Genomic DNA, 10008 nt, shown 5'->3' with positions numbered 1-10008 from the left:
ACAGGTCAGGGGACAGCAAGGGGGACAGCAAGGAGTCATCAGGCGAGGTAGTCCTGAGGCATGGTCCAAGGGCTCAGGTCCTCCAAGAGAGAGAAAGAAAGGGAGAAAGAGAGAATTAGAGAGAGCATACTTAAATTCACACAGGACACCGGATAAGACAGGAGAAATACCCCAGATATAACAGACTGACCCTAGCCCCCCGACACATAAACTACTGCAGCATAAATACTGGAGGCTGAGACAGGAGGGGTCGGGAGACACTGTGGCCCCATCCGCCGATACCACCGGACAGGGCCAAACAGGCATGATATAACCCCACCCACTTTGCCAAGCACAGCTCCCAGACCACTAGAGGGATATCTTCAACCACCAACTTACCATCCTGAGACAAGGCCGAGTATAGCCCACAAAGATCTCCGCACGGCACAAACCCAAGGGGGGGGGGGGGGCCAACCCAGACAGGAAGATCACGTCAATGACTCAACCCACTCAAGTGACACACCCCTCCTAGGGACGGCATGGAAGAGCACCAGTAAGCCAGTGACTCAGCCCCTGTAATAGGGTTAGAGGCAGAGAATCCCAGTGGAGAGAGGGGAACCGGCCAGGCAGACAGCAAGGGCGGTTCATTGCTCCAGTGACTTTCCGTTCACCTTCACACTCCTGTGCCAGACTACACTCAATCATAGGACCTACTGAAGAGATGAGTCTTCGATAAAGACTTAAAGTTTGAGACCGAGTCTGCGTCTCTCACATGGGTAGGCAGACCATTCCATAAAAATGGCGCTCTATAGGAGAAAGCCCTGCCTCCAGCTGTTTGTTTAGAAATTCTAGGGACAGTTAGGAGGCATGCATCTTGTGAGCGTAGCGTACGTGTAGGTATGTATGGCAAGACCAAATCGGAAAGATAGGTAGGAGCAAGCCCATGTAATGCTTTGTATGTTAGCAGTAAAACCTTAAAATCAGCCCTTGCCTTAACAGGAAGCCAGTGTCGAGAGGCTAGCACTGGAGTAATATGATAAATTTTTTTGGTTCTAGTCAAGTATACTCAAGTATCAAAAGTAAAAGTATAAATCATTTCATATTACTTATATTAAGCAAACCAGACATCCCAATTTTGTTTGTATTTTTAAATTTACTGATAGCCAGGAACACACTCCAACATCATTGACAAACGAAGCATGTAAGGTTGACCAGGGATGTTCTCTTGATAAGTGTGTGGATTGGACCATTTTCCTCTCCCCAAAATGTAACGAGTACTTTTATCAGGAAAAATATATGGGAAAAGTACATTATTTTATTTTGGAATGTAGTGGAGTAAACATTGTCAAAAATATAAATGATTAAGTACAGATATATATATATAAAAAAAACTTAAGTAGTACATTAAAGTATTTTTACTTAAGTACTTTACGCCACTGTTTAAGTTGACACACAATCTTCAATTTTCAGTTGATTGGTGCAAATTGTCTGGGAAGATAGCCAATGTCTCCACCATGTGGCTAAAGCAGGGAGGTGCAGGACACAGACTGTCGTAGACACTCTTTTACACAACTTTATTCAAGAAATATTTAATATACATGTCAATATATATATATAGTCTCCCCCTTGGGCTGTTTACATCCTGGGTGGTCCCGCTAATCTCCAGCCCTCCATCTTGCCCACCTTGGTGAACATGGCCAGTGTCCCCAGCCCAATACACGCCGTCGTGCCTGTCATTGCACTGTGAGCTGTGTATCATAGAGAAAAAAATACATGTTATTAGTGGAAAAGAAAGAGGATAATCTCTGATGCCCCTCTGTATCTCAAGCAAACATCATCTGGTGATGAGAAGATGTTCACTGCCCTACAAAGTTCTTATAGCGCTTGATAGATAACAGCAATATATGGTAACTATGTGGGATGTTAACAAGGGCAGAAGGGAAAATACCACTTTTTAGAATTAAACTCCGGAAGAAAATGCTTTGAAACGGAGGAGGTTCCACCCAAACTTATCCAATAAGAATGCTCATTTTATTTATCCGTTTCAAAACGTTTGTTCCTACTGCATGTAACCCAAATCTTCAGCATACTATGTAATATAGCCTACTCACTACGAGCTCCAAGAAAGACTCCTGATGCACAGCCTCCGAGGAAATAGTTCACCGGATCATCAGGAGCATCCCGGGCCTGTGCAGCTAGACAAGTGGTCATTCCAAAGATCGCCCCCAAGGCAGCTGTCATGGAAGGAAAGATAAAACCAATTAAGGCCTGGATTCAATCAGATAAAGCATTAGGCCTAACCGGCGATAGTCGACATACGCATAACTGATGTTTTGGCAGTGTAACTGCGTTGGAGCTGTCAAATCGGTGAGCAGCTGTACTTGATCATTTTCACAAAGCCACACCTGTCCCGTTCAGAAGAAGAAAGTGTAGGCTATATAAAATGTAATGACTCTCAAATTGAAAATCATTAAATAATGAGGATTTCTATCAGCCTAATCGAGGTGTAAATTACATCTCACATTCCACTGTTTTAACGTGTAAACAAGGCTGCATGGGATCTCTCGCAATGCAACTCCATGCAGCTAATAGCAATGTTCGCTTTAGGTATAATGACAGGTGTCGCTTGTGGATTTGACAGCTCTAACGCAATTACACTCTGACACTGCCAAAACAACCGCTATGTTGTTGATGGCTAAAGTGAATATGATTGAATAGAGCCCTAAATTAACATATACTGGCATAAACCCACCTTAACTGTATGTTTGTTTACAACTCCTTATGACAAACATCTGATCACCCCCCAAAAAATCTGATCACCATTGAAACACTAAGATCAAACGGACACTTTGACCATCACTCAAACGAGGCAACTGTAGAGACTCCGTGTTTATTAGGTAAATTTCAGCATTGTGACCTGGGCCCATATCCACAAAGCTGAGTGCTGATCTAGGATCAGTTTGGCATTTTAGACCATACTAAATAAGATTATATGGACAGACCCTAGATCAGCAGTCCAACTGAGATGCTTTGTGGATACGGCCCTTGGACTAAATCTTCTTGACAAATGTAGTGTACTGATCTGAGATAACATTCTAGCCTGAACACTGTTGGCTACTGGTCTAGGAGGTGTAACTAGGTATTTAAGTGTAAGATTGGATACCTTCATGGCGGTAAGCCAGGTGATTATTATCAGTGTATGAGATTAAAGACATGCATACCCATGGTTACTGTGCCATTTGTGGCTCTCTGAACAGCTTGGATTGCGGAATCAGGCTGGAATGCCACAATGTGATAGGCTGAACCCACCAACCCTGTGTGTAAAAAAAAAAAATATATATATATATCAATACAAAAATAGGATGTTAGAATACTGTGCATTGGGTTAACTAGCTAGCTACCTACTTGACAAGTATTTTGTCTTTCAAAGTCACAAGAATGTTAGCTATGATTAACTTGCTAGCTAACTGGTAAACATCATTCAAAATCCATAGTTTAATTTACTGCCTTAGCTGTACTGCCCGACAGCAACTGCTGGCTAAACAACTAACTAACCGAACAACGTTAGCTGACGTTACATTTGTTGAAAACAACACATTGCTTACTAGTACAGTAAGCTACCACTAGTTAGTTAGAATGACAGTCAACTATGCTATGGCTAGTTAGCTTCGCAGCTAGCTAACGTTAACCGGTTATGGGGTCTAGTGTTACTTTACTGCTCTTTACCGCCAAATAGCTAATTTCCACAAAGGCTTTCTTTGTGTTAGATTTAGATACCTAGAGCTGTGCCCAATTTGGTGGTGATCCATGTTTTCTCGATACAATCTTTCCCCTCTTGCAGATCCCAATAACCCATTTTGGATTTCACATGAAGGACACAGACATTGGGGAAATATCGCGAGATGGGGGGGGGGGGGGAGACGACACTTGAAATATTGGAAAACTTTATTGATAAACATGTATTAGCTAAACAAACATCTTCTGAAAAGTATTTTGTTGACTTTTTTATTTTAAAAAACAATTACTTTTTAAATGTGTTATTAGCTACATATAAAACAATATCACACAGTGACAACTTTTCAACATTGTATGTAAAGCTGTCAACACTACTGTTTCCGGGGCGGAGTTTAATCCACAGGTTACAAAGAGAATCAGTTTCAAAGTTCATTCAAGTTATCTAGCCTTTTATTTCAAAACAGTGCAGATAACGCACGAGTATATAGCTCGAGGCATGTTGTTCGTAATGAATCAATTCAATTATATATAGATGCATTACTTATGAGTTCGGAGCTTAGAATCTCGTAGGATGACGTGTCGGTAGCTGGTTAGCATAACATAATCAATACTTTTTTTCTGGGCACGGAACAATATTTTTTGGTTCAGTTGTTTAACAAGGAACAAACGCTGAAGAAGGTGCAGGCATGGCAGGAAGAGTAAACACCAGCCCTCCGGTGAAATGCTTGTTCACGAGATTTCAAGTGATCATTCATTGCTCTTTTCGTTAATCAATCTTCTACGGCGAGCTATTGTAACTTGACTTTAGGTCGTACCATATTCCTCATGTGACATGTCCTCGCCATCACCAGTCCAAATTCGGGAGGCGAACGCACACCTGGTCGCTGTGCACAGGCGGGTAGCAGAGCTGGAACAGTGGCTCGAGGCAGCAGAGAACACCGTGAGGGAGCAAGCAGAGAGTCTCATCAGGAAGGACGAGCAACTGAGGGCTGCTACCCAGGAGATCGCCGAGGCCAAGGATAAGTACGTGATTGAGGTCTTGTCTCTTCGAGGCATTGCCAAAGCTCCCGTTTAATGTCCCCAACCATTGTTATTTAATATGTGCATTGTGCGCGCGAGACTGCAGAAGGGTGTGCTTAAAGGTTATCAATCATGTCTCATTTCTTTTTTTCTAGAGAGATTCACTACCTCCACGAGAAGCTGTGCAAGTCAGAAGAGACCATCCAGAGGTTTCAGAACATGGTCAAGGAGAAGGATGCTATGATAGGACAGTTGCAACATCGCTGCCAGCTCCTGGACAACATCTGCAAGAGCAGGCCTTTACTAGACAGTATGCTGTCCCATATGGCTGAGGCAGAAAGACTTGGGCCAGTTGTGGGGATGGGTGAACCCACTGCCAATACGTCTGACGGGGAGTCAAACTGCAGTCCCAACCGCATCTCTAACCACAAAGACTTCTCCCTCAGTGAGGATGACATGGATGACCAGGAGCTGGATGAGATAGTGTTTGGAACAACGGTATAGTAAAAGGCCCCTGAGAAGAGTTACATAGGTTAGAGGTGAAAAGGTTCTAGAAGAGGATAGTACTTGAGGTAGAGGCATGAGTAATTTCAAAACATCATGCATGTCGTTACTTTTTTTTATGCTCCAAGTAGTTCTGTATGTTAAGCAGATGACTTACAACTTAACATCTTACATGAATGTGGGGGAACTGCTTGACACGTTATGAAGCCTTTGATGTAACCAAATGGAGAGACACTAATCTGCCTTGATTCCATGTCTTAACCAGACGATAACCAGATGTCTATACGTTTCACATCTGTTACTGTTTTAACTGCTCTATTTTTATACTGTAATATCAAATATTTGGAAATAGTGTAAACAGGACCTCTATGGTCAGTATTCAGTGGGTCAAAGTTCATTAAGTACATCTGCAGCACCTGCAAGGTTAGGTTCCAATCCATTCCATGCTTTGTATATGTAGTATACACTTTTTAATATTATTTTTTTTTTAAAGTGACAATTCAGTTTAAAGTGTTTTCTTTTCAGGGATTGTAGTTACTCCCTTGTAAACATGACATTTAATGGTGAATATAAGACATACAGTAGCCTCTTACTGGCATCAATATTTGCTTCAGTGAAGCAAGTCTATGCAACGTTTGCTTCATTCTTACATTACATAAGCTGCTACATAGATGTCACATTCCAGTAGGGTCAGAATCAAAGTGGTTATTTTTTTCATAATGGAAGGAAAGTTCCAATGATTGCCTTTAAGGTTATTATAGGTGGTGGATGGTTGTCAAACTGTTGCTGAAAAACGGCAAGTATGAGAACAAAGGTAAATTGACATAAATACATCCCAAGATTTAGACCCATTGGTTGAGAGGAAGGTGGTAAGAGTGAGCCCATAGGTTAAATGGCAAGCGTGAGGAAGGTGCATTATTGTGCCACGCTTATAGGCTAAATAGGTGAATGACATTCCGCACGTGGCTAATGGGAAGGAGATGAAACAAGATGCTATGCTGTTTTTCTATTCTACGGGCATAGAATACAAAGTGAATTATGTTTAAACAAGCAGATCAGCCTTCCTGATTGAAACTTGTATTAAATCTACAAATGTAGTTTATCATGACATCACAACCATGCCTTGTACTCTTTTTATATTGTACAGTTTTGCTTAATCATTATAGAAGCAATATAGTGTTGGCTTAAATCATCAGGTGACTAAAAGTATGTTGTCTGCTTTTTCTTTCAGTACAACTGCATGATTGTGCTGCTTAAACTGTTCCGTTTGTGATCACTGTACCTTTAGCATGGGGACAGTTGCATATTGCCTCTGAACTGTAAAATGTGTTGCTCACTCTGTTCATGTTACGGTCATAGTCAATGAAGAATGCTTTAACAGGGCAGTCTGCTACATGAATAAATTATTCATACACCATTTACTTGGAAAAATAACTTGGCAGTGTGAGAAAACAAAACAATCTTTGTAGAACATACCCCACTAGAAGACATGCAGGCACAGGGAATGGTGCCTGACAGACTACGGTGGCCATTGCCCCTGTGGGACTTGACACATTATCATGATGGAGATGCATACATTAGAAGTTATGCTAGGAAAGTTCAGATAACTACTAAAGACATGCTGTTGAGGTAGGAATGAAACCATGTTTTACCCCAGAATAGTAATGTACTGAGATATCATTGCATATTCTGAATAATTTGTCCATACTGGGCATAAAGGGAAATAACAAAGAACTGTTGAAAGTACATTGTAATCTTTATTAATCAATACAAAATAACATTTTCATAAGTTTGACCAATGTGATCCCCCCCCCCCCTTTCATTTAGATAAACATTGAGACAATCAAAAGTAATTGTGGACACCATGGTGGTTACATTAAGAGCAAATCCTTCCTTGCTTTGGGCAGAGGTAATTTTGGCCAGGCTTTATCATTGCTGCACTACCAGCTTCCCCCTGCCAATGCAGTTGTAGAAGCCTTTAGTGCCATCAGGGCCAAGCGGCTGGCGCAGCACATCCACCACGCCCAGTGGCCTCTTGGGCAGGCCAGGCGAGAGGGGCCCACCTTTGTCAGGAAAAAATGCCTGGGCGGCAGTCTTCCGACGCTGGACCCAGGGGCTCCCCACAAAGCCCAAACTTTCCTGGGAATAGTCCCCAGAGCACTTGCTCCTGTTGCCAAAGCTTCCATTGCCACTGGATATAGGGCTGCTGCTGATCTCTGGAGCGGCCAGCGGGGACGGAGTGTGGCCACTGGGGAACAGCTTGCGGGGCAGGAGGGGGCTCCCCACAGGGCTACAAACTGGGTTCTTGTAGGGGTCTGAGCGGAAGGAGGACACCCGGGGGATGGCCAGGGGGCTGCCGTACAGAGCCTGAGGTCGTGTGACCCTGCGGTTGGGCCTGGGCGAGGCGGGGGCGAAATCAGACTCAGACGAGCTGTAGAGGGCAGAGTCCTCCAGGGAGTAGCCCGGGTATCGCCTGCCCTTGCGGTTGGGCTTCCTCGAGCACACACTCTCGATGCCGTCCTCAGACTCTTCCTCTGTGCGGTCCTGGCTGCCCCTTGGCTTCCTGGTGCCCCTGCTGCCTAGGAGTACCACACGTACCGCCCTGTTCCCCTGTAGCTGCTCCTCAGCCTGCAGGGCCTCATAGGCCCTCCGTGCCCCCTCCAGGTACTCATACTCCACCACGGCACACACCTTACGCCCCAGCTCCATGTGTTTCTTTGCATACCTCTTGAGCTCGGCAGGGATCTCCTTCCCTGGGCGCAGGATGCGGAGGGACGTGATGGTGCCGTGGCAGCCAAATAGTCTCATGGCTGTCTCCATCAGACCCTGCTGCTCCACCCCCGGGGCTACGCTCTCTTCATCGTTGTCCTCTCCTCCCAGGAGGTTCCAGGCCAGCAGCAGCTTGCTGGTGGGGACACACAGTAGCCAGTCGGGCACTGGGTCCCGCCGTCGCACCTTGGTTCCCTCCTCATTGACTTCCAGCTGCTGAGTGGTGCGAGCCGCAGCCAGAGTGGTTCGCCAGTCACGTGTGAGCTCCCTGATCTACGACGCAGAATGTTTAGGTTAGTAATTTTCAAAGGTTATACTTGTTACCAAAAGACATGTCAGTGCAGGCCAAAGTGGTGAACAGGGTAGTTTTCAATAACAAAGTAATCTATAAATCCTACCTTTTTGAATGAAGTTAGTAACTTCACACTGACGTAGCCCTTCTTGTTCCTCTGAACATGTTTCAGTAAAAAGGCATCTTCAGACAGGCTCTCATTGGTAAGATAGTTTTCTAGCCGAGCTGCAATTTTCTGTTTCAGGTCTGCAACAGGGGTACTCCAGCCTTCATCCTGAATACAGTCCTCTTCTTCAAACACATCAGTCAACTCTGTGGAGCTTCTGCAGAACCATTGATATCAACATTCAAAAGTTGATAAACATTGTGTATTTTGACATTTTCAGTAAACCTCGGATGAGGTGTTGAATGCACATGCTACACTTGAACAAGAAAATAACAGCCTATATTTCTGATCATGTTTTTATAATGACCAAACTGGTCCCTGTAAGTCTGAACAATTCATTTTAGAACATGACACATTTAAATTGATTATCAGATATTACAGTAATCATCTCGAACATGGGCTCTTACCCATCCAAACTATCATATGTTCTGTCCTCCGTGTATGACCCAAGCCGCTTTGAATCTGGGGACAGCTGATACATTTGCAAGCCACATCGGAAGACGTCTGCAGTTGGTGAAGACATGCTGTGAGACTGAAACGAATTTTTATATCGATAAACTCAGATGATTTGTAGCCTACATGTGTGTTGAGCATGTTCGTAGTTTACTTTATATGTAACCATTACCTGAAGTTACAAAGCAAAAGTATTCACTTTAAATTAGCCTACCTGATATCCTCTGCCCGACGTTTCCCCAGTCTCCACCGCACATGTTGACATGGAATATTTTTAGAAATTCTAATTTCTGGTGTCACTTACGTCACAATTGAGAGAACTTGACCATTGGATACTGACATGTTTGATGGATGCAATCAAGGAAAATCAGGTGTTTACATTTGGTATTATATACCGTTGTGTGAGCAGTTTTCCCTTGTTTTTGAAGGCCACACATTCAGGCCTAAATCGAATCTTCATATAAGTGTTGTTCACGGTACTTTATCTGTGTCACTGTTTAGACAGGCAGCCCAATTCTGATATTTTTTCCGCTATTTGGTCTTTTGACCAATCACATCAGTTCTTTTTCAGAGCTGATCTAATTGGTATGGAGCCTCTTAGGCGTCATTGTAGAGAGAGAAAAAACTGAGATCAATTAAAACAGGTAAACGATTTATAATTGCTTATGTAGCTAGCTGACAGTAACGCTTCGATCACACCGACAGCGACATTGCATTTTGGTACACCACAATTACATTCAATTCCAATGAAACGCTGCGTTTGCCTTGTAGCATGGCGTTTGATGTGTGCATAAATTGGATTTATCAAACGTATGCGGCTTGACAGAAATGGTAGCAGAAGGTGACGCTTCGAACACCGACAGCATCATTGCACAGCATCATCTGGATGTGTATGCAACAACAGTTCAATATTCACCTTCTGCTACCATTTCTGTCAATCGATAAATCCAATGTATGCCCCACACTGCAACTGACTGCAACACATGCATGACAAAAAGCAAACTCAACCAAACAATGGCTAAATTAGGAAGTAGGCTACAAGAAGTTCTAGCCATGGGGAGTTGAGACAGCAGCCGACATTCAGTAATGC

The 10008-nt window shown here is 43.5% G+C and overlaps 3 protein-coding genes across 3 annotated transcripts; 1 reads left to right on the top strand and 2 right to left on the bottom strand.

Annotated features, from left to right (window-relative positions):
• Positions 1-1538: 1538 nt before the first annotated feature.
• On the bottom strand, positions 1539-3844 carry nduab (NADH dehydrogenase 1 alpha subcomplex subunit 11). The gene is made up of 4 exons (NM_001141184.1): positions 3757-3844; positions 3201-3293; positions 2091-2213; positions 1539-1727 (listed from the first exon to the last, which is right to left on the bottom strand). The coding sequence occupies exons 1-4, from the start codon at positions 3833-3835 to the stop codon at positions 1615-1617; spliced, it is 408 nt and encodes a 135-aa protein (NP_001134656.1). The 5' UTR covers positions 3836-3844; the 3' UTR covers positions 1539-1614.
• A 247-nt stretch (positions 3845-4091) lies between these two features.
• LOC106573562 (vimentin-type intermediate filament-associated coiled-coil protein) lies at positions 4092-6655 on the top strand. Its single transcript, XM_014148707.3, has 2 exons — positions 4092-4737; positions 4890-6655. Exons 1-2 carry the CDS (start codon positions 4547-4549, stop codon positions 5236-5238), a joined length of 540 nt encoding a protein of 179 aa, XP_014004182.1. The 5' UTR covers positions 4092-4546; the 3' UTR covers positions 5239-6655.
• A 394-nt stretch (positions 6656-7049) lies between these two features.
• Positions 7050-9762, bottom strand: larp6b (La ribonucleoprotein 6, translational regulator b). Its single transcript, XM_014148703.3, has 4 exons — positions 9133-9762; positions 8873-8997; positions 8406-8622; positions 7050-8280 (listed from the first exon to the last, which is right to left on the bottom strand). The coding sequence occupies exons 1-4, from the start codon at positions 9181-9183 to the stop codon at positions 7168-7170; spliced, it is 1506 nt and encodes a 501-aa protein (XP_014004178.3). The 5' UTR covers positions 9184-9762; the 3' UTR covers positions 7050-7167.
• Positions 9763-10008: the final 246 nt, after the last annotated feature.

This window comes from Salmo salar, chromosome 16, assembly GCF_965601325.2.
Source record: "Salmo salar chromosome 16, fSalSal1, whole genome shotgun sequence".
NCBI classification, from domain to species: Eukaryota; Metazoa; Chordata; class Actinopteri; order Salmoniformes; family Salmonidae; genus Salmo; species Salmo salar.
The sequence above is the reverse complement of the archived record's forward strand: the minus strand, read 5'-3'. Positions and strand labels throughout refer to the sequence as shown.